This window comes from Ammospiza caudacuta, chromosome 7 (genome assembly GCF_027887145.1).
Source record: "Ammospiza caudacuta isolate bAmmCau1 chromosome 7, bAmmCau1.pri, whole genome shotgun sequence".
In the NCBI taxonomy this organism is placed as follows: domain Eukaryota; kingdom Metazoa; phylum Chordata; class Aves; order Passeriformes; family Passerellidae; genus Ammospiza; species Ammospiza caudacuta.
In genome coordinates, this window is record NC_080599.1 from 47,137,444 (window position 1) to 47,161,656 (window position 24,213).

The 24,213-nt window shown below is 43.2% G+C and overlaps 1 protein-coding gene across 1 annotated transcript in view; it reads left to right on the forward strand.

Annotated features, from left to right (window-relative positions):
* Window positions 1-24,213, forward strand: part of LEPR (leptin receptor) — a 34,498-nt gene that overhangs the window by 8,830 nt on the left and 1,455 nt on the right. The window contains exons 4-19 of the mRNA XM_058808663.1: window positions 859-1,152; window positions 2,141-2,258; window positions 6,550-6,755; window positions 9,315-9,463; window positions 10,927-11,071; window positions 14,100-14,396; window positions 15,950-16,064; window positions 18,167-18,366; window positions 18,765-18,916; window positions 19,572-19,731; window positions 19,813-19,895; window positions 20,491-20,707; window positions 21,421-21,603; window positions 22,121-22,216; window positions 22,593-22,695; window positions 23,817-23,892. Coding sequence (XP_058664646.1) covers window positions 859-1,152; window positions 2,141-2,258; window positions 6,550-6,755; window positions 9,315-9,463; window positions 10,927-11,071; window positions 14,100-14,396; window positions 15,950-16,064; window positions 18,167-18,366; window positions 18,765-18,916; window positions 19,572-19,731; window positions 19,813-19,895; window positions 20,491-20,707; window positions 21,421-21,603; window positions 22,121-22,216; window positions 22,593-22,695; window positions 23,817-23,892 — 2,594 coding nt within the window. The remainder of the gene's footprint in view (window positions 1-858; window positions 1,153-2,140; window positions 2,259-6,549; window positions 6,756-9,314; window positions 9,464-10,926; window positions 11,072-14,099; window positions 14,397-15,949; window positions 16,065-18,166; window positions 18,367-18,764; window positions 18,917-19,571; window positions 19,732-19,812; window positions 19,896-20,490; window positions 20,708-21,420; window positions 21,604-22,120; window positions 22,217-22,592; window positions 22,696-23,816; window positions 23,893-24,213) is intronic.

The following is a 24,213-nucleotide window of genomic DNA, read 5'->3' on the forward strand; positions in this document are numbered from 1 at the left end:
AATCAAACAGTGCCAGAGATGTTCTGGTATTTCTTATTTTGGCTGTGGCAGGGCATAGAGCATCAATTAATTTCTATTTAATGAACTGCTTCAAATTTCTGCCCTTCCTGAGCAGAACACAAAGTGCACCCCTGCCCCTGTTCCTTGCTGTAAGCAGAGCTTTAATCTTTAAATTCAGAGTGTTTTACAGTGTTTTCCCTGCTCATCCCTCTCTCAGCCATTGTGAGCACAATTCAAGCTATGACATCCACAAATGTGCTCACAGTGGTTTTATTTTAAGTCTTGTGGGAAAAAAAAATTATCATTTTCCAACCTCTCACTTCCCAGATAGTGCCCTGGGGTTGTGCAGTTGCACCCACAGTAATGTTGTCCTTTTTTATTTCACAGTTACAGTGGGACTGTGTTTCATATTTACAACAGGATTATATTTGTATTGAAATGGAGCTGCTTTAAAAGAGCTGGGGGGGATCTGCTCCAGCACTGCATGGGGAGATGAGACTCACACCCAACTTAGGATTCACTGCAGTTTTGGTTGATAAAATCCAATTTATCCCAGAGATGCTTCACCTGAAATCTTGGCCTTGCCTTTTTCAAGAGATTGAGAAAACAGAAGTTCAGGTGCAGTGAGGGTGGGGCAAAATCTGGAATCTGTGACACCATTCAGAGAGGATGTTTTTAGTGATTTTGTCTTTACCTAGAAGGGATATTTTTATTAATTTTGTCTTTACCTGAGGGAGCAACCCCCGTAAATAACCTGATTGTTACCTATTTCTGTATCACATCAACCACTCCCTTTTACTTGTTCAAAAAGATGAACTTTTCCTTTTGTTTTCAATACTTTCCCCTTTTTATCTGCAGACTTCCTTCAGATGGCAGCTGCCCATTGCATGGTCCATCCAGTTCCTGCCAGGAATTTCACACTGCCCTGTGTGCTGCTGAATGAGACCTTTTTGAGCCCTTTCTCAGCTGGGAGCTGGTCTGGTTTGAGGAGAGAACTTGGAGCACCCAAAATCAAGCATTTCATGAATGAAGAAAATTTTCTGTGTTGCCTTTGGAGTGCCAGCAACTTTGATTGTTCTTTGTACAGAGCAAGCATGCAGGCAAGGAAGTTTATTCCTTCAGAAATAAATCTCTCTGCTCCTCAGAAAATAGGTGGGTTTAGCACTCAAGGGCATAAGGAGTTAATTATTCCAAAAATATTTAGGGTTTTTTGTTGTTTGGGAGGAGAGGGTGGGTTGGATTAATGGGGATTCACTTTTGTCCTGGGCAGGCAACACAGTGTGGTGGCAAAATCCTTACTCAGGCTGGTAAAATCCATCCTCAGTGTGGCAAAATCCCTCTCAGTGTGGTAAAATCCTTCCTCAGTGGGTAAAATTTTTCCTCAGAGAAGTAAAATCCTTCCTCAGGGGGATAAAATCCTTCCTCAGAACGCAGTGGAATTGTACAGCACAGTTTCAAAAGGGAAAAAAAAGTTGGCTTTCTTTCTAGGGGAATTGTGAATAAAATATGGAGGACTGCATAAAAGGACATAAACCCAGATCTTCAAAGGAGTTTAGACACTGAGAGGAATATTTTAAATATTTTTGGTGGATGTGGGCTTTAAACTCCATCAGCAGGCAGGGGAGATGGAGAGCAAATGGCATCACTTCTACATGAATTATGAGGCTTTCAATAATAAATGTGCAGTAAATGTCTGTACACGGATTAGGATTTTTTTCCCAAGGATTTTTTTCTCCTCCTGTCTCTGAGGAACACGGAGCTGGCATCCTGCTGCCAGGAATCTCCTTGACCTCAGTGGGCAGAATTTCATTCCACAAATCCCCAGCTGGGGCTGTGCCACTTCCCAGGACACAGCAACCACCATCAGCTGCATTTTCCTTCACCCTGCAGCCTTGTCCCTGAATCCAGGTAAAAAATGTTCCTTCTTTACTCATGACAATGCAGAACCACGTGGATTGTGAGCCTTGGAAGTGTTTAAGGTGCCCAAATCAAATTATTCATAAATAATTTCCCATCTGTGGTGCAGCCTCACTTTCAGGAATATCTGTTTCTTGTCCTCTCTTTGTGAGTGACTTCCATCCAGGTATTTTATTTTGTTTTAATGCAGCTCAGAAATGTGTGATCCCTTTCTTTTGTCCAGACTGGAGCTGGAACATGGAATGTTGGATTAGGGGCAGGCTGGACCTGTTGGTTTGTAACCTGCAGCTTTTGAAGCTGGACCTGAGAGCTGACCTGAAGGTGAATCTTTTATACTGGGGGTAAGTACAGGATTTACTGTTAAATCCCTCTGGAAAACTGAAAGCATTTCCTAAAACATCAACATTCCAGCTGCCAGCATGGTGGGAGTTTTAGCTCTGCAGGTTTTACCTTGTCCTGTCTAAAAGTAATCCTGGATAAGATGGAAAGTTTGTGGTTATTTGAATGAAAAATGGTTGGAATGGAAAATCCCCCTTCTCTGTCCTTCCCATGTTTCTTAAAATCTGTCAATGAAATCAGCATTGACTTCTTAAGGTATCTTTGTTGTCAGCATTTCTTAATTTTAAAGTCTTGATTCTGCTTTTTATTTTTTTACTATAATATTGTCTCTCTTGAAGTAACTGTGGTACTTTACATGTGATCCAGTGGCAGATGCTGCTCTCATCTCATTGGCACTGTGGTGAATATTCCCTGGAATGCTGAGAGATGGAATTCTCCTGCCTGTGGGATGGGCAGCTCTGGTGCACATTGGTTACAAAAAGATCTGTTTGATACCATGAAACCACCCTGGTTTTTCTGGGTTATTGATAGGTTTGAAGAGACACACAGAGACTTCATTTCCTGATGAAACAGGATAAACTGAAGTAGTTGAATTAGCTGAATTTATAGAGGACTTCCTGAACAGCCAGATCTCATTTGGCACAAATCACCCCTGTAGTCAGAGCAGAACCCAAATGTGTTATTTAGGAATAAATATGGTTGTTGGGCTGACACAATATTAAATCCCATTTTGGTGAGGTGGGTTCCCCTTTCCAGTGCTCCTCAGGACTGTGAGTGCTGCAATACCATTCCATGGGTGTTGGTGGGGGAAGCAGCTCTGCCTTTGCTCTGCTCCATCCAGGCTCAGCTGCGCAGGAGAAGCTTTGCCAGTGATCCCAGAGCAGAAATCTCTATATTGAATTGTTTTGGGATGCCACCAGCCTGGAGCCCCAGCTGGGCTGAGGAGGCTCCTTGTGTCAGGAAGGGAATTCAGTGAGCTCCATGCAGTTTAGCAGAGCAGGCCCCGTGGGCTCAGCAGGGTCTCTGTTTGCTGCAAAGATGAGAAGCAAAGCAAAACCTTGGAGAACTCACTTCCCTCCCCACATTCCATATTAATATTTTCCTTTAAGGGTCCCTGTGTTCTGGGGGAGCAGCAAGCACAAGCATTTCAGCCTTTGGGGAGGTGACAGCTTTCCCTGTTGGCTCTCTGATACCTTAGCATTTTATTCCTGAGCCAGAATACCTTGAAAACATTCCCAGTTTTAAAAATATGCATTCCTGGCATGTGTTTCTCCCTGGGAGTCTGGAGACCCAGCCAGGATTCTCACATGCAGGGCACTGCACAAAAATAATGATACAGGAGAATCTACAACAGAAAAGCTTGGGTCTCTCACAGCTTTTTCTTTTTTTTTCTTTCTCTTTTTTTCCCCAGCGTTAGAGAAGTCTCCTCTTATTTACCACATCCACAGTTTTCCTGCTTGGAAATAGCAGGAATGGGAATGTTCTGTTCTGGCCATGGCAGTGCCCTGTGAGAGGCTCAAGTGAGGGAGAGGATGGGGCTTTGAAAAGGTTATTCCAAAAGAATAGAAAAAGAAAAGGTTATTCCAAAGCCTCATTAGACTAATGGGTTAATTGTCTACCAAACATCTTTCCAGCTGTCTGATGCCAGGAATGCTGTAAAGGCCAGGGTTAATTCCATGAGCTGGAGTCTTTAGCCTCAGGGATCCCCTTGGTTTCATTTTCACTGATTATCATTTGCCCTTTGAGCTCCTGAGGCTGCATTCATATTTGGACTTATTTGAAGTACCTGGGAGGCTCTCCTCCAGCTCTGGGCCCAAATTCCCATGTTTTTTAAGGATAAATCATTCAATCAGTTGTGCATTGAGCCTCTCCAGCCAGAGAAAACCAACCTCTCATAAGAGATTGATGAGCTCAGCAGCCCTCAGATCTGCTGCAGTTTCATGGGGCAGCTTCTTCAAATAAGGATTTTTCTAGAGCTACCATTGATCAAAAACATTGGGAAATATTTATGGAGAAAATTCTGGAAGCCTCAGACAGCTTTGCTCCATCCTTTCCCAGTCAAGGCAGTGCTTGGAAAGGATATGGGAACAATGTGACAGCAGAGTTACAATGGTGATGCTATTTCACAGCCACCTGCTTGGGATGGACCTTTCCTGAAAATTCAGGTGATTTGCCCTGAAAGGAGTTTTACTTTTTCTTCTCAATTGCAAGAACAGGATTGAAATTCAGCCAGGACATTTTGCAGCATCTTATTGAAAGTCTCCAAGTTCCCCACGGGGCCACAGATGAATTTAGCAGGAGAAGCATCACCTTCTGAAGGGGGTTGAATATAAATATAAAACATTTAGGACTTCCTGCATGTTTCTTTTCCAAGGTGTTGGCTAAAAGAACTCTCTGTGACAGGATTTGGGTGGAGGAGCTGATCTCTCCTCAGCTTGTGATGGTTAATAAGTCAGGAGAGGAGGTTTTAGCATTTTTCTCCCTTTACACTGATTTTTGTTTGGTGCAAACAAGTCCATTTGGATGGTTAAAAATTGAAATAATTATTAGGAATGATGAGGGGCTGGTGTGGTGGTAACCACTTTCCAGATAGATCAGATCAAAGACGTGGTTTGAAGAAAGAAATATGTTTTCTTCAATATGGATTGGTTGTGGCTTTTGGAGACCAATAAAATCTGAGAGCAACAGGAGAAGGCAGAGAAGCTTCAAAGCAAATTCTGCAAAGTTTTTGAAAGGAAATTCAGGAGAAAACAGCGGAGCCACATCTAGAAAAACCAAATTATTCCAAGTGATTTCAGAGCTCCGTGTCTGCCAGATACCATCAGCATAATTCCTGCGAGTCCTGGTGAGAATTACTGTAGGAATGTCAGGGTGGACTGTCTGGAGCATTAATGAATGTAAAGCATACCTTGACATGGACCTGCCTGGGGCTGTTCCTGCAGAGGAGCTGGGAGGGCAGGGCTGCCCAAATTCCGTGGTTTTCCAGCCTCAGAGGATCCCAAGATGCAGAAAGATCAGTGAGGGGTGAGGGGAGTGGGGCTGGGATGATCCAGGAGTGGCTCCCTGCAGTCCCAGCCTGAGCTCTTCCCATCCTCCATAATTCCCCTCAGTTTTTTGATCTTTTCCTCTCTAAGCAGGGCAGGATATGGAAATGGAACTGGTGAATCATGGCCAGTTCCCTGTGCTCTGCTCTCAGATAAATGGAGCAGATAACAAATGGACTAAACCCAAAAAATAAAGCAGCAGATCTCGTCCTTCCCTCTCCTCCAATGCAGAGATCTCTGCCCTGCCTGAATCCAAGTGTTCCAGTGACTCATGCCAGCTATAAAACCATTGGAAAAATGTACTGAAAGGCTCCTATTCCATGAATTTCCATTTCTTTCTCTGAATTAGTAAAACAAAACCCTTACGGACAGAAATAATTCCAAAATCATTTCAGAACAATTCCAAACAGGAGCTTTTTATTTTCTTGTTGGGTAAAGATGAAACGTGAAAAGCAGGAAAGAATCCGAGGTGATTGAGCTGTCAAGGTTTGTCTTGGCTTTGCTGCTGGGAGAAATTTGGCCTCAAATTATTTGCACTATTAAATTCCCAACCTTGGGGAGGCTTTAGTCACTGGATACCTGCAGAATTCCATAAATGTGGGGTTCTGGAAGAGCCTGAAGAGCAGAGATGAGAATGAGGAATGCTTTGGGAACTGCTGGTTCTGAAGATTCAGATGGGATATTGGGAAGGAATATTGGGATATTGGGAATTAGGAATTGTTCCCTGGGAGGGTGGGGAGGCCCTGGAATGGATTTTCCAGAGAAGCTGTGGCTGTCCTGGATCCCTGGAAGTGCCCAAGGATGGGTTTGGGGCAGCCTGGGACAGTGGAAAAGGTCCCTGTCCATGGCAGGGGCTGGGATGGGATTTAAGGTCCCTCCCAACCCAAACCATCCCATTATTATAATATTCCCTATAATGCTTAATTGCAGCAGGAGATAGAAGGAGCATTAACTTGTTTTGGTATTATTTCAGTGCCTCACAAATGGGAATTAAGAATTCATCTCTTTTGGGATGGCAGGGAGCTGCCATGGGAAGGTAAAACAGCACTGTGTGCCTAAAGAAAATCTAGGAATTCTGTAATGGAATTGTGTTCATTGCTTGAAAGCCATTTAAAAAGGGAGAAGCAGCAAAGTTTGGTTTTTTTTCATTAATTATTTTAATTCTTTGATCAATAAACCAAATCCAGGTGGGCACGCCTATTGAGATACAGAAAATGGTTTTGTTTCCTGGTTTGTTTCCCCGCTGCAGGTCAGAGCTGTCCCTGGGGGCTGCATCCACGAGCTCTCTGCAGGGCACGGTGAGGGTGGCTCCGTGTGACTGCAGGGACCAGGCCAGCTGCCAGTGCCTGCTGGGCACCCCGAGCCTCAACCACACCTACCTGCTGTGGCTGGAGATGGTGGCAGGGGACACGGCCCTGGGGTCACCCCCGATGGCCCTGCAGCCCTCGGACATCGGTGAGCACGGCCGGACCCCTGGCCATGGAGCGCTGAGCCAGGGGGCTGAGCTGGGAACGCAGCTGAGAGAGGGAAAATGATGGGCTTGAATTGAGAGCTTCAGTGGATCAAGGGTTGGGTTAGAAGTGCGTTAGCAAAGGCCATACAATGTGATTAGAGCTTAACAAGGAAATTGATTGATACCAGGTGGGATAACTGGGACAAGGTTGGGAATGACGGGTGAGGAATGAAGTATTGAGAGAGTGCAGGAGCCATAAATACAGCTAAGAATGAGAGGAGGTTTGGACTGGGACCAGCAGGCCAAGGAGCCCTGCCAGCTTGACATGGGTGGAGAGTTCACCATGAGGAAGAGGTTTTACTTCCTCTTCAAAGGAAGAGTCAGAACTTACTGTTCTGAAATGGGTCAGAACCCATTTCTTTGGGTCAGAACCCATTTCTTTGTGTTCTGACCCAGGACAATTGCACAGCCCTAATGGACATCCAGCTAATTAAAATACAAAGTGAGAGAGTTAATGGTTATGTAACTGGTGTCCTGGAAACCATCCTGGAAACCATCTGAATATGGAAAACCTTTTTGGATAAATAGAGAGTAGGAGTTTGTGACTTTTTACACATGTCTTTGGGAGGTTACTCCCCAGCTGTCCAGTGCTGTAATAAATGTACCCTCTTTTCAGCACTCTAATAAATGTACACTCTTTTCAACTTTAATTAGTAGAAGATCCATCTGTCCATGCTCCACAACAGCAGCAGGATGGCTCTGCTGGCAAAGGGGCACAGACAGGGCAGGAAAAGCTCCCTAATCCCTGTCTGGGCTCCAGTGCAAACCACACTGAGCACAGCCCAAGCACTCAAATATTGGTTGTTTCTCATTTTTTCCTTTCTAATCAGAACCTCTCTGTGCACAAGACTGGCCCAGTGGTGGAGCTTGTTGCTGAGGGCTTCAATTAAATTCAAAAAGCTGTTCCCACAGTTGCTTAGCAAGAAATCCCACCCATTTTCCCAAGCAGCTCTCTGATCCTGATGTTTTTTTCCTCACCCATGCAACCCCAAGCTGGAAAACATTGCTGTGTGTTTGGTCAAGCTCAAACTCTCCTGACATGATGAATTTGGGATGTGTTGCTATCCAATGTGCCCAGTTATTGCAGATTTGGGCAGATTTCATAAAGGCAGGAGCTGTCAGCTGCAGGGGAAAAAAATTAAAGTTTTATGAACATCTTATTAACTTAAAAACTTAGGAACTTTATGAAGTTCCTCCTAACTGATGTGCTCTGCAGACAGAACCAGTTAAAATCTCTGGGTGGGTTGGTTTGGAAGATGAGAGGTGGCATTTTTCATTCTGCTGGTTTAAAATGATGCTGCAGGAAAAAATTAAAAATTCAGGCTGGAGTCTGCCAGTATTTAAAAATGACACAATGAGTTAGCTCTGCTTAGTGAAGCATGTTTTTAAAATGCACAATATTAATATATGTTCTGCCAAGATTTAGCTCAATTAAAACTATTTTGAATGTAAAACTCTTGAGTGCTTGTGCCACGTGGATTTTATTTGCTGATAGGGGAGCAGGTGGCATCAGAACCATCATTATCTGTGGGATCTGATTCAGGGAAATGTGATGGCAAAGCCACTGACTTTTATTTGCTTTCTCCCCAATCACTCCCTGCTGGCCTTCCTGAAGTTAATTGCTTTGAGATGGTCCAGAAGTAGAAATTAAATAAAATCTGACTTGGTGTGGTAGATCTATACTGAAAATAATAAGAGAATTTTGTTATAAATAACTAAATAAAATCTGACTTGGTTGATGGATTTATACGGAAAATAATTAGAGATATTTGCTATAACTGAGTGACATTCCAGTAATGCAGTTAAATGGGACCCTTGGAGAGCTGCACCCCAGAGCAGGTGGGATTTGAGGGGAACATTTGCCCACTGCCCAGGAATTTTGGGAATGTTTTCCCTTCAGCTTCTGTGGGGTTTTACTCTTCCATGGGCAAAACTTGGCTGGGAATGAGGACTGGGCCAGCCAAGGTCTGAGTACCAGGGAGAAGCAGGGCCTTGGCTCCTTGGCATTGTCCAAGGAATGGAATCCTGGGCATTTCCCACCCAGAGCTCCCCTCATCCCCATGGGAATATCCAAACTCTCCATTTTCATTCTCCTGGACACCTCCTTTCCCCGCCACCATCCCTGTGGAAGGATGGGAATGTTTAGGAAATCCCAGTGTACACTATAAGGAACAAATTGATTTTCTCAGCATTCCCATCCCTCTCCCCCTCATTCCCTCTTCCCAACAAGGCAGGTAAGCCAGGGCTTGGCTACTGGGAAAAGTCGTGGCCAGAGGGAAGGAATTCCTGCAGGTTTAGGGGAAATGGGAGGTCAAACAGCATTTCTTGATTACTGCAACAGCACCAGGATGACTTTTCCAGGGATGTTACACAAGCCATGCAGTAGAGCAGCTCTTGGAAAGTGAGTTTAAAAGAACTGAGTTTAAGTCTGAGTCGTGACTCAGTAAAACCCAGCACCCTGGGTGAGGCTGGGGCTAACCTGTGGATGGATTTGTGTGCAGTGAAGCCTGAGGCCCCCGTGAAGCTGCGCCTGGAGCTGGCAGAGAGGGGCCAGGTGAAGCTCTGCTGGTCCAGCCCTGCCCCGCTGCCCTTCCCTCTGCAGCACCAAGTGAGGGTCTCTGCTCCCCCGGGCCACCACGGGGACAGCCAGGTGAGAGGCACCGTGCCCTCTTCCGGGGCTGGGCATTCCCGAATCCCGGCATTCCTGAATCCCAGCACTCCTGAATCCCAGCATTCCCGAATCTCGGCATTCCCGAATCCCAGCATTCCTGAATCCCGGCATTCCCGAATCCCGGCATTCCCGAATCCCAGCATTCCCGAATCCCGGCATTCCCGAATCCCGGCATTCCTGAATCCCGGCATTCCCGAATCCCGGCATTCCCGAATCCCGGCATTCCTGAATCCCAGCATTCCCGAATCCCGGCATTCCTGAATCCCGGCATTCCCGAATCCCGGCATTCCCGAATCCCAGCATTCCCGAATCCCAGCATTCCCGAATCCCGGCGTTCCCGAATCCCAGCATTCCTGAATCCCAGAATTCCCGAATCTCAGCATTCCCGAATCCCGGCATTCCCAAATCCCAGCATTCCTGAATCCCGGCATTCCCGAATCCCGGCATTCCCGAATCTCGGCATTCCCGAATCCCGGCATTCCCGAATCTCGGCATTCCTGAATCCCGGCATTCCTGAATCCCGGCTTTGCCACCGCTCCCCTGGGCCTTGGATTGGGAGGGGGGCTCTTCTGGTGGAGCTGGGCTTAGCTCGCTGTTTTTCCGTGGAGAAGCTGGGCTTAGCAGGCTGCTTTTCCCTGGAAAAGCTGGGTTTAGCTGGCTGCTGTTTCCTGGAGAAGCTGGGTTTAGCTGGCTGCTGTTTCCTGGAGAAGCTGGGCTTAGCTCACTGATTTTCCTGGAGAAGCTGGGCTTAGCTCACTGATTTTCCTGCAGAAGCTGGGCTTAGCTCACTGATTTTCCTGCAGAAGCTGGGCTTAGCTCACTGATTTTCCTGCAGAAGCTGGGCTTAGCTCTGTGCTTCTCCCTGGAAAAGCTGGATTTTACACCTGTCCCCACTGAGAGAAGCCCCATCTCCTGCTGGCTCTCACAAACAAACTCCCATTTTTCTCCTTGGGTGAAATCCTGGATTTTGTGAAGTCTAAATCCATTTTCTTTCAGCATTCTATATGTTCTGTAACTCATCTGTTTAATATTTATAAGTTTTATTATAAATAGGTTTTTTTCTCTTCCTACCATGCAAGTGGCTCTGGAATAACAAGCAGCTGTTAATTAGCAACCCATAATGAAACAACTCATTTTCCAGAGAGTTATACAACTTCCAGCAGTCTCAAATTGACAGTAAATTTAAAGAAGAAAGATTTTTTAACCCAGCTTGCTACCTAAAAATATAGAAAATCCTTGTCTAGAATATAAGGATGTTATCTCATGTCTCTTAAGTAACAAATTTATTTGCTCAGCACTCCCATCCTTCTTAAAAACTGAGTTGAAAGAGAAGGCACGAAAGAGAATTCAGGGAATTCTGACTCCGTACAATTTATTTACGTTCCTTCTGTCTCTCTTCCTGTTTCTTTTGACAAAAATAATATGTTTGGACAATCCAGCAGATGCTTCAGGTTGCCCTGGAAAGCTCCATGGCCATGGACAATGCCCTGTTGGACTCTCCATCCTCAGTGCAAGTGAGGAGCAGGAATCTCCATGCTCCAGGCTTCTGGAGTGACTGGAGCTCACCCTACAACCTCAGTTTGGGAGGTAGGACACCTGCAGGCTTGGGGATAAAGCTGATTTTCCAGCTGGTTTGTGGGTTTCGTGTTGGAAATTGAGTTGGGATGAGAGATCCTGTGGGAGCCTTTCCTGCCTGAGCTCAGCTCCCTCCCTGTGCCAGGCTGGGATTCTGGAGAGCACACCTGTGGGGCTGGCACTCCCTGCCCACACCCACACAAAGCTCTTTTCCTCAGAGCTTTTCCATTTCCAGTTCCAGCTGGCAGCCCTGAACCTCCCCTCAATTCAGGATTTTTCTCCTGGTGCTTTCTCTCACTTCTGGTTTTGCTTTTGTAGCTGAAGGCCCAGAGCAAAATCAAATGTGCTTTTTATACAGTCCAGCTTGGTTTGTAATGCTGAGCCCTGTGCAAAACTGACTTTCTGCTTATTTTGTTGTATTTTTCCATGCTCTGCTCAGAATTCCCTGGGAATATTTTGGTCTGTGCTGCCACAGGAATTCTCTGAACTCTTTATATAGGCACCTGCACCAAAGAAAGAACTAAACCTTGGGAAAAAAAAAAAAGCTTTTTTCCTATAAAACCTGAAACAACAGATCCTAAATCTGCTTTACTGCCAGAGAAAGGGAAATTTAGGGGAAATCCTAAAAATCCCTGCCTGGTTCCTCAGTGGGAGAAGCAAACCTGACTTTTAAAGGATTTAATGCTGGTTTTGGGGTGTTCTTTGCAAACAGCTCCATTCCAGCTCCACCTGTATCTTCTGTGAATCCCTCACTGATGGGGGCTGAGTTTAAACTTCTTTCAATCCTTGGAAAATTCAGTGTATTTGAGCCTGCATTGGAGCACTGCTACAATGTGCTGCTAATTGCAGTGTAAAACCAGTTTTTGGGACTTGGATCTCCTGCTGACTTCAGGAGGAGGAGGAACAGCAACTCCTGGAAAAACGGATTGATTTTATTTTGTTCCCCTTGTGCTGCTTGCACTGCACCCTCCAAGGATTTTCTGCTCTTTTCATTCAGATGTGCCTGGGGATATTAAAGATAATTTAAATCAGAGTTTGGAAACTTCAGGTGTGGAGGGAGACAGTCCAAGGCTCATTTCTGCTTCTGTTAATAGCAATTAAGGAGTAGGAAAGTTAGAAATACAACTGGATAATGGTGATGATGATGATGATTATTCTTTTTCAATTGACAAATGCTTTTATGTTTTTTTAGTTCCATTTTCAATTTCAATGGATGCCCCACCTTTTTCCTTTTGTGTAACCTGAGGATATTAAAGATTATTTAAACCAGAGTTTAGAAACTTTAGAAACTTTAGAAACTTTAGGTATGGAGGGAGGCAGTCCAAGGCTCATTTCTGTGTCTGTAGCAGTACTACTACTACTACTACTACTACAACTACTACAACTACTTATTATTATTATTATTATTATTTCAATACTATATAATATTGTTTATTAATATTATATAGTTTTAACATAATATATAATTACATAATAATATATAATATTATTATAATATAATATTATAATATTATATTACACAAAATATATATCGTCAATAGTAATAATAATAAAATAAAAATAAAAAATTATACATAATGTATAATATAATAGATATATAATAATATATAATATAATACGGTATGATATTATTATAAGGTATATTATTATTATTATTATCATCATCATCATCATCATCATCATCACCATCATCATCATCATCATCATTTGAATTTTTTTCCATTTTCAATTTCAATGGATTTCCCCCCTTCTTTCCTTTTGTGTAACCTGGAGATATTGAAGATTATTTTAATCAGAATTTAGAAACTTTAGGTATGGAGCGAAGCAGTCCAAGGCTCATTTCTGCATCTGCAACAACAACAAAATTATTATTATTATTATTATTATTATTATTATTATTATTAGTAGTAGTAGTAGTAGTAGTAGTAGTAGTAGTATTATATTTAATAACATCATAATAGTATATATTATTATATAATATAACATATTATTATATCGTATTATATACCATTACACATAATATATAATATAATATTGTCAGTAATAATAATAATAATAACATGAAACATAATACACAATAGTATTACAATATATAATATAATAGGCTATGAAATTATTATATTATATGGTATGTAATATACCTTATACTTATACTTCTTCTTATACTTCTTCTTCTTCTTATCGCTTATGATAATTATAATATAATTTCAATATTTTAATATTTAATAATATCATAATAGTATATATTATTATATAAAATAACATCTTATTATTATTTCATATTGTTATATACTATTACACATAATAGATAATATAATATTGTCAATAATAATAATAATAACAACAGCAACATAAAACATAATACACAATAGATAGTATAATAATATATAATGTAATATAATATAATATAATATAATATAATATAATATAATATAATATTATATTATATTATATTATATTATATTATATTATATTATATGGTATGCAATATACCTTATACTTATTCTTATACTTATATTTATTATACTTATACTTATACTTATACTTATTATTATTATTATTATTATTATTACTATTATTATTATATTATTTAATAATATCATAATAGTATATATTATTATATAATATAACATATTATTATATCGTATTATTATATACCATTACACATAATATATAATATAATATTGTCAGTAATAATAATAATAATAATTATAATAACATGAAACATAATACACAGTAGATAGTATAATAATATATAATATAATAGGCTATGAAATTATTATATTATATGGTATGTAATATACCTTATACTTATACTATACTTATACTTATACTTATACTTATACTTATACTTATACTTATACTTATTATACTTATTATACTTATTATTATTATTATTATTATTATTATTATTATTATTATTATTATTATTATTATTATTATTATTATTATTATTATTATTATTATTATTATTATTATTATTATTACACTTTGTGTTTCAGTTCCAAGCCTGCCCGCATTTCCCCTTTCTGTCCCGCAGCCCAGGTGCTGTATTTCCCGGCCAGGGCTCTGGCCCGCGCTGGCTCCAGCCTGTCCTTCCTGTGCACGTTCCGGAACCGCTCTGAGCCCGTGCCGGCGCGGGAGCTGGTGTGGTGGCTGAACCTGGCCGAGCCGCTGCCGGCCCGCCACACCTCGGCGCTGAGCGGCCGCGTCAGCCGGGTGACCCTGCCCGAGCTGCGGGCCAGCGAGCCCCGCGGCGGCTTCCTGTACAGCGCGCTCTACTGCTGCCACCGCAGCCGCCAGTGCCACCGCGCCTACGCCGAGCTCTATGTCGTCGGTGAGGCTCGGGGCGCGTTCCGTTCTGCTCCCGGCCATTGTCGTAGCGAGGATAGAGTGTTCCCGTTTAAAATCCTTTATTGCCCTTGGGGGGTTTGTTTAGGTTGGGTTGTTGGGGTTTTGTTTGTTTGTTTGTGTTTTTTGTTTTTGTGGTTTTTTGTTTCTTTGTTGTGGTGTTTGTGAGAGTCCCCAGGACGAGGTGAGAGATGAGAATCTGACTCCATGTTCTCAGAAGACTGATTTATTATTCTATTCTATTCTATTCTATTCTATTCTATTCTATTCTATTCTATTCTATTCTATTCTATTCTATTCTATTCTATTCTATTCTATTCTATTCCATTCTATTCTATTCCATTCCATTCCATTCCATTCCACTCCATTCCACTCCACTCCACTCCACTCCACTCCACTCCACTCCACTCCACTCCACTCCACTCCACTCCACTCCACTCCATTCTCCTACACTGAAACTATACTAAAGAAAGAGAAGGATGCAGACAGGAGGTTTAACAAGAATGAATAATAAAAACTCATTACTGACTCCTCGGAGTCCAACACAGCTGATGGTGATTGGTCATTAAGTAAAAACAATTCACATGTTTGGAGAAACAATCTCCAGATCGCATTCCAGAGCAGCAAAACATGGAGAAGCTGAGGCTTCTCAGCTTCCCAGGAAAAGAAATACTGGTACAAGGGATTTTTCAGAAAATATCACAGTGGCAGTTTGTTTTTTGGGGGTTTTGTTTGTTGGGGTTTTTAAATATTTTTGTTGTTGTTTCATTTTGTGTTGGAATTTGAAATGTAGGTAATTCTCAGAACTTTGGGTTTATAAGTTAAAGCTCAGAATTAAACACAAGATTTGATTTGAGGCTTTGGAAAAAGCTTCTAAACTTAAGTGTTAGAAGTGAGGATGTGGATTTGTAGTTTAAAGAGACGTTTAATAAAGGAACGTTTAGAGTTTTAGAGTTTAAGATACAGAAAAAATAAAAGCAGTCACAAATGTGAAAAGGTTAAAGCTTAGAATTAAACACAAGATTTGATTTAAGGCTTTGGTAATGTAAGTAAGAGTTGAAAGCGAAGATATGGATTTATAGTTTCAAGACATGCTAAGTAAAGGAAAGTTTAGAGTTTTAGAGTTTAAGATATAGAAAAAATAAAAGTAGTTATAAAGGTAAACAAGAAATTTAGAGTGCAGCACTGTAAGTTTGTGTGTTATAACATGATTGACTAAGAGGGCTTACACTGTAGCATGACTCTATAAGACAAAATTTTTAAAGATTAAGTCAAAAACAGAAATATTTTTGTTGGTAGTGTTTTATTAGTCAATAACTCTTTTAAAAGTCTTGTAACTAAGAGTTTTGAGACTTTTAAAACTACGCTGTGAAGATGTGAGCTGAACTCACTTTTCTTACTTATGTGGAAGATAAAAAAATAAACATCATCAAAACCAGTTCAAAACTCCCATCTCAAATTACATCAAAAATCCCTCACAGTTTTGTTTTGTAGCAACCATTGTATGTTATTAATTAAGCTTTTATGTCTTTTAATTAGACATGGATTTTAATATCTCCTGTGAGACTGATGGCTACCAGACTAAAATGACTTGCAGGTGGTCTGCAAACCCAACCACCCTGCTCCTGGGGAGTCTGCAGTTAAGATATCACAGGTATGGATGGAGTTTAATTCTCTTTTTATGTTTGGAAAGCATTGCTCAAAATATTTTAGTGTCAAAGAATTCTGGAGAAATGTAATTATAGAATTAACAGATTCTTTATTCTGTGTGCAGGAAGGGAACCAGAGATAGCTGAGTATGGAGCAGATTTTATTTATAGGGTTTTTCAGCATTTTTCAACCTGTTTGGGAGCCAGTTCTCTTCAAGAAGATTTCTTGGATCAGTTAAAAAATTATTCCAGTTGCTCCTACCTATAAGCTGTAAGGAAATAAGGGAAAAGCCCATTCCCAGTGGGAATGTCTGGCCTGGGGGAGCTGTAGAATCCCTGTCCTTGGAGCCTCTCAGGTCCTGACAGCTCCATCTGATCTGAATTTAACTCTGCTCTGAGTATGACATGGGACTTGAGACCTCCTGAGGTCTCCACTCAGTCTTTGATTCTCCTATAACTTTTTTTATATTTTTTTCTATGTACACACAAGTGAAAACAGAGGATGAAACCAACTCATTCCAAGCTGGTAAAAGTCTTGTTTGAAGAACCAAACCTTAGCTGGTGAAGGGAATGTTGCTTTGTGAAGGCAGCAATTCCCAGAATTCCAGAATCCCAGACTGGTTTGGGTTGGGAGGGACCTCAAAGCTCATCCCATTCCATCCCTGATGTGTTGAGCTTGAGGGTTTCCACTCAGACAGACAGACAGACAGACAGCTCTTCCTGAGGCAAAAAATCCATAGTTTTACTGCTTTGCTGGGCTGGAGATGCAGGAATTTTGGCCAACAGCTTCCATCAGCCGTGCCTAATCCTTTGGAAAGGCAGCCTGTCTTCTCTGGTGGAGTTCTGGATGATCCTGGTGCCCAGGTGAATATTTCCCAGGGTTTGTGGACTGAAGGAATAACTGGAATGCTGGAAAGTGCAAGTGGAGGGTTTTGGGGCAGGATTAATGCCTGGCTGAGTGCTGAGGTAGCTTTTGTTTACTCTGCCTTGACAAATATGGATCTAGTGAGTGCACTGCTGGGCAGGGAGCTGGGAATAAACCCCATGCTGCTCGTGGTGCCTTTTATTCCCACTTCCTCACTGCTCAGGTTTAGCTAAAAATGTCATTTTCTAGTAGGAGGTGATAATGTGGAGATTTGTTCATGCGCCTGCAAGATCAAACAGTGACATTACCACTGCCTGCAAATCCTTCCCAGATGCTGCTGATCCTTCTTTTTGTTCTGGTTTTTGTGGTTATTTGTTCAGAGTGAGACCTGAAAGAGGAAAATGCAATAAAATTGCTGCTGCTGTTCCCTTTAGGAGCTGGAGTGCAGCACTGCTGTGCTGTGTGTGATGCTCTGCCTGTGGGGTTTTGTTTTGCTTGGGTTGTTCCTACATCTTCCCCTGCAGGCAGTGCTGCCAGGAGAAACAGCTCCAGAGGGATGATCCTGTGGGAGCAGGGAATGCTCCAACCCCAATTCCAGAGCACCAGGCACTGCTCTAATCCTGGGGGCACAAAGGGGGAACTTCCACCCAGTGTAACTCTGGTGGTTCCTCTGAGTAACTCACACCCCCTCCAGCCCCTCTCGTCACAAGTCTGAGGAGAAAGCTGAACAGTTCCCACTCCAGGAATTTATCCAGTTCCATTTTGTCCAAAAACCAAGCCTCCTCTCTTCTGTTGCCAGGTGTGATGACTGGACATGGGGTTTTTGTTCCAGAGTTGATGTTTTGGTGGGATTTGCATCTCCTGGAGACCTCACTGGGTGTCTGTGGCAGCTTCCCCCTGGTTGCCAGTTGGGATTTTGGAAGTCATTCCTGACTGGAGTCAGTTCTTGGCAGATTTGCCTTGCTGTGTTCATTGCCAATCCCTCAAATCCCACATTGATGAGGATTTGGAGCCGCCTTCTCTTGTTGTACCTGCTGCTTTTGTTGTTTGTCCTGCTTTTTGCAGAGCCAAAGCTTTGAGGAGTGACTCTGAAATGTTTTTTATCCTTTCAGTGCGGACTCAGGTTCAAGATCCAAATAATCCTCAAAATCCCAGGAGTTTGCAGTGCCTCCATTCCTTTAATTCCCTCCAGATTTACACTTGCAGTGCATCAACTGAATGTGGTTTTTTCCTTCTTTTAAGGAGCCAAATTTATTGCTCTGACTTTCCAAGCCCATCTCCAGACTCAGAGGTGAAGGAATGCCTTTTGCAGGGGAACCATTCCTACGAGTGCACATTCCAGCCCATTTTCCTGTTATCTGGATATACCCTGTGGATAGAGTTCAAACACTCCCTGGGAACCCTGCAATCCTCCCCAACCTGTGTCATCCCAGCAGATGTGGGTAGGTCAAGATCCTTCCCTTGTGCCCCTGAATTTTTAAATGGTGTAGGGAAAGAATTTTCCCACAGGTTTTCAATAAAAACACGAGGGTTTGATATTACCTTAAAGAAAAATTGGTTTAAATGTTATTTCCATAGAGGATTTTAAATGAAACATCCACTTCTGCCTGTTATTCCCTCTACAGAAGAAATACAAAAGAATCTGTTGTGCTTTAAATGAAAATGAAATACCTGGAAACATTCCCGTGGGTTCTGTGTTTCCAGCCCTGCTTTCCCTGGAACAGCAGAGGCCTTGTGTTACCCACCACCCTCAGGACAAGGAGAAGCCATCCATGGTTGGATTTATTGGGCAGTGCCAGTGCAGACTTTGCAGTAATTATTTAATTTTTCCATTTCCCAGTGAAGCCTCTGCCCCCTTCCAACGTGGGAGCAGAAGTGACCAGGAACACGGGGCTGCTGAACGTGAGCTGGGCCCAGCCTGTGTTTGCCAGCAGGGACCTGACATTCCAGATCCGCTGGAAGCCAGGGGGCAGGGAGGAGGTTCCATGGCAGGTATGTTCCATCTGGCCTGGAGCAGGGGTCATGGCACTGCTGAAGTGTGGAGATGGTTTTTATGGAATTTATCCATGGGGAAAAATCACAAAATGCAAAAGCAGTTGCAGTGTCCACAAAGGAATTTTCCTCACAATCCCGCTTCCTCACGGGGTTCATTTTCAGGTATTAGTCTTGTGTCGCAGACATCTTTTATGAAAAATCCTTTCCTTAGGATTTTTCCTCCTGAGAAGCTGAGAGGCCTCAGGAACAAAATGTAAACAATGGTTATCTGCTGCTGTGGAATGCAACAGGTGCATCTGGGATTGGTCTCATGTGGTTGTTTCTGATTAATGGCCAATCACAGTCAGCTGGCTCGGACAGAGAGCTGAGCCACAAACCTTTGTTATCATTCTTTCTTATTCTATTCTTAGCCAGCCTTCTGATGAAATCCTTTCTTCTATTCTTTTAGTATAGTTTTAATGTAATATATATAATAAAATAATCAATCAGCCTTCTGAACCATGGAGTCAGATCCTCGTCCCTTCCCTCATCCTCGGGCCCCAGTGAACACTGTCACAGAGCTGCCTAAACATCCCTTTGTGCTCAGTGAACACTATCCCAGAGCTGCCTAAACACCCCTCAGCCCTCACTGTGGCTGTTTTCCCTCTCGCAGCTGCACGAAGCGCCCGAGCCTGCGGGCAGCTGGGCAGTGGTGCCGGTGCAGCAGCCCTGCGTGCAGTACGAGGTGCAGGTGCGCTGCAGGGAGCTGCAGGGATCCGGCTACTGGAGCGACTGGAGCAGAGCAGCCCAGAGCCTCGTCCGGGACATCAGAGGTCTGTGCTGCAGGGACGTCCCCAGGGCTGGCACGTGCCACGCTCAGCTGTGACTGTCCCTCCCAAATTGGTGTTTTGCAGCTCCCTTGCAAGGCCCGGAATTCTGGAGGATCGTTTCTGAGGATCCAGCCAGGAAGCAGAGGAATGTTACACTCCTGTGGAAGGTGGGAGCAGCTGAGTTTGGGGCTTTCCTTGTGGTCCTAAAACCAGGTGGGATTGCCAGGAGTGGAGTCTGACAGGCACATGAGGCTTGTGGGAATTGGGATTTGCCTTTTTCTGGGCTCCTGACAATTGCTTGGCTCGTCCTAGAGGCAAGAGGTGAATCCTGGTGGGAAATCTGGGATAAAATGGGAGATGGTTTTGCCTTCTTTGCCTTAAAATGCTAATGCAGGACAGAAAAAAATTCCTCAGTGCCCATTCCTGTTTGCTCATGTGCTGCTCTGGGGTTTGAACCCTGAAAAATGTGCAAAACAGGGAATTGCTGTGGGAATCTGAAAGTTTGGCTCTCCTTGTCCTTCACTTCCCTTTGCTGGGAAGAGAGGGATGAGAGTCAGTTCTCAGAGAGGGAAATGATGCCTTTAAAAGAACTCCAGCCCTTGGATAAAAAACAGGAGCCAGGACCATTCTGGGCCCTGTTTTATTATTATTTCTATTTTATTATTGGATCCCGCTTGCTTAAAATTGGAGCTGCCCAAACACCTTTGCTCTGGGAATCAGGACAGAATTCAGGAATTAATGCCCATGAATTAATTGCTGCAGCCCCTGATGCAGAATGACTCCTTGTGCAGCGTGAGCAGGTACATCATAAAGCACCAGAGCCCAGGGAGCCCCCCCTGGGAGGAATTTGTGGATCATGGCACCAGCTGGACTTTCCCGTGGATGGAGCCAACCCACACTGTCACCATCTTGGCCATGAATTCACTTGGAATCTCTGCAATTAATTCCAATTTAACTCTGTCCCAGCAAATGAGCACAGGTAAGAGCAGCAAGGAATGGGATGTGGGAAATGCCAGGAATCCTGGTGATGTTCATGGGCAAAGCTTTCTTTGGGATAAAATTCCCTCTATTGGAATAAGGAATGTTTTATGGGGATACATTCAGCACCAACTGAGCTGTTAGAAAACTCAGATTTCCTTCATGAAAATCCTGTGATTTTTAGGGTGAGAAAAAAGCTGTCACACTTCACTAATTAAATATAAAGTAATTAATCAAAGAAAAAGAAAATCCTGCTGGAGAACTGATCTTTCATCCCCTTTGTTTTGGGAACACCCAATGTTCCTGCTGGGAATGTTTTGTTGTCTCCAAAATGAGATGTGGTTGTGTTTTGGGCTGCCAAGGTACAAAGCCCTCAGACTTCCTGAGCAGCAATTCCTGCTCCACTTCCTGAGCAGAAATCCCTGGATTTGGCTGCACTCTGTTAATTTATTCCTGAGATTTCAGGAGGTTTTAATTTTTGGTTAAGGATAATTAAGGAATTGCAGGTGAGAATTGGGATATTTGATGTCTATGATAAACTTGATCTGTTTGTGCTTGGGGCTGCTTTAGTGTAACCCAAATTTTTGGTGGCTTGAAGAGAAAACCTCTCTGCTGATGTGGCTTTATTATACAAAAGACAATTAAAGTGATAACGTGGTGACACTTCAGCAGTTCATGGCATGTGGATCCCAGGTGCTTTCCCTGTTTCCCCAGTGGATGCTGTGCAGTCCCTGAGTGCTTACCTGGTGAACAGCACCTGTGTGGTTGTGGTTTGGAGCCTCTCCCCCCAAATCCCTGGGATAAAATCCTTTGTGATTGAGTGGAGGAACCTGAACAAAGAGGAGCAGGTGAAATGGCTGCGAGTTCCTCCAAACCTCAGGAAATATTTCATTTATGGTGAGTGTGTGCTTGAAAATATAATTTGTGCTGTTAATTGGTGTGGAACTGAAAAATGTGGAATTTCTGAGCTCTGAGCCCTTTTTCCCTTCTGTGTTTCTAATCACTTTTATTGACCAATAAACCAAATTGTGATGCTCATTAGAGGATTGCCTGTTGCATTAATAATCAGTTTAAGCTCTGGAGTGAGTTCATTTTGTGGCACTACAATAAAATTAGTTCTGGAATACTGAACACACCAGCTAATTATTCAAATGAATATCTGCATTTCCTTTGCATTTTGACTTTACTCCTGGAAATTATCCCAGGAGCTCCATAAGATGTTCATTCCATGACAGAATAATGCTGGATTAATAGCTTGAATCTTGGGATTTTGAAGTAGGGATCTGTAAAAGATGGATCCATTATTGCCCTCTCTGGGCTGATCTGAGCTCTGATCTGTGCCCAGAGCCTCTGTGGAGGGAATTGTTTACAAGCTGGATGGCAGTGGGTTCCAAAGGCTGATTTCTCTTTGCAGATCACTTTATCCTGATTGAGAAGTACCAGTTCAGCCTCTACCCTGTGTTTGCTGGAGGGGTTGGCAAAGCCAGAGCCACGGATCAGTTTGCCAAAGGTGACTGTCAGGGGCTTTCCCCCTGTTTTTTATGAAGTAAAAGTGAACTTTAAGTGTAAAATCTCTGTCTTTTCTGAAAAAAAAAAACCTAACTAGTAATAAAGTCACTGTAGTGTACCTACAAACAGTGAACAGCTTTAATTTGAAAACCCTCTGTGGGCTGAGCTGAGTGAAGGATTAAACTCCTATTTAAATAATTCCTTTTTGTCTGTTTATTCCCAAGGGAAAGGTTTGTCCATGTGCAATAAAACTGTTGCTCAAGGTTATTTCCCCATCTAAGCTGTTGTTTCTACTGTTTGTTATTTCCCTGTTGCCAACCATTTGCTCCCAGACAAATCACTTTGCTGCATTAATAGCTGAACTCCTTTATTTCCAGGGGGATTTGAAACTGGGAATTCTGGCAGCCTCCACGTGGTTCTGCCCATTGTCTTCTCCACCTCAGTTCTGCTGCTGGGAGTGTTGCTGCTTTCACACCAAAGGTACCTTGTTCCTGTTATCCAAAATCCAGCTGCTTGTTCCTGTTATCCAAAATCCAGCTGCTTGCTCCTGTTATCCAAAATCCAGCTGCTTGTTCCTGTTATCCAAAATCCAGCTGCTTGTTCCTGTTATCCAAAATCCAGCTCTTGTTCCTGTTATCCAAAATCCAGCTCCTTGTTCCTGTTATCCAAAATCCAGCTCTTGTTCCTGTTATCCAAAATCCAGCTCCTTGTTCCTGTCATCCAAAATCCAGCTGCTTGTTCCTGTTATCCAAAATCCAGCTCTTGTTCCTGTTATCCAAAATCCAGCTGCTTGTTCCTGTCATCCAAAATCCAGCTGCTTGTTCCTGTTATCCAAAATCCAGCTCTTGTTCCTGTTATCCAAAATCCAGCTGCTTGTTCCTGTTATCCAAAATCCAGCTCTTGTTCCTGTTATCCAAAATCCAGCTCTTGTTCCTGTTATCCAAAATCCAGCTCCTTGTTCCTGTTATCCAAAATCCAGCTGCTTGTTCCTGTTATCCAAAATCCAGCTGCTTGTTCCTGTTATCCAAAATCCAGCTGCTGCAGCTGAACTGGTGCCACTCTGCTGAGCTGGTGTCACAGAATCCCAGACTGATTTGGGCTGGGAGGGACCTTAAATGCCACCCAGGGCCACCCCAGGGCCACCTCCCACTGTCCAGGCTGCTCCCAGCCCCAGTGTCCAACCTGGGAGACTTCCAGGGATGCAGGGGCAGCCACAGCTGCTCTGGGAATTCCATCCCAGCCCCTGCCCACCCTCCCAGCCAGGAATTCCTTCCCAATATCCATCTAAATCCCCCTTTTCCAGCTTCCAGCCATTCCCTGTGTCCTGTCCCTCCATCCCTTGTCCCCAGTCCCTCCCCAGCTCTCCTGGAGCCCTTTAGGCCCCGTGGCTTGTGGTCATTCAGCACAGGCTGCACCCTTTACATTTTCCCAAGCTGGCACCTGGAATGTCCCTTCTTTATGGTTTGGGTTAAATTTGGGCCATTTCTCATCTCTCCAATGGTTATTTCATGGCCACAGTGCTGGGGATAAATGAAATGGCAGAGATTCCTTCCCGGCACAGTGCAAACAGCACCAACTCCAGCATTTCCCTGACATTTCAGGATGAAGAAGCTGCTCTGGGAGGATGTTCCCAACCCCAAGAACTGCTCGTGGGCACAAGGAGTTAATTTCCAGCAGGTCTGTATTTCCCTGGGGCTGCTGCTCCCTCCACTTGGGGCTGTTGTTCCATCTCTGTCTCCAGTGGAAATCCAGCCCCGTTCCCCCCTCTGGCTCCATCCAGAGGTTCCCATTCCCCAGGCCTCTGGATTATACATTGGACATGAGATACCTGCTTTTAATGATGAACTGTTAAATAATAAACTGATTTTTTAGTAGGTGACAGATGGTGGCCTTTGCCAAAACAGCCCTGGCCTTGGCTGGGAGGGGTTTAATCTGTGTTTGCTGTGGTGTCCATGGAGAGGGGAAGGGACACAAACATCTCCTGAAGGGATAAACCAC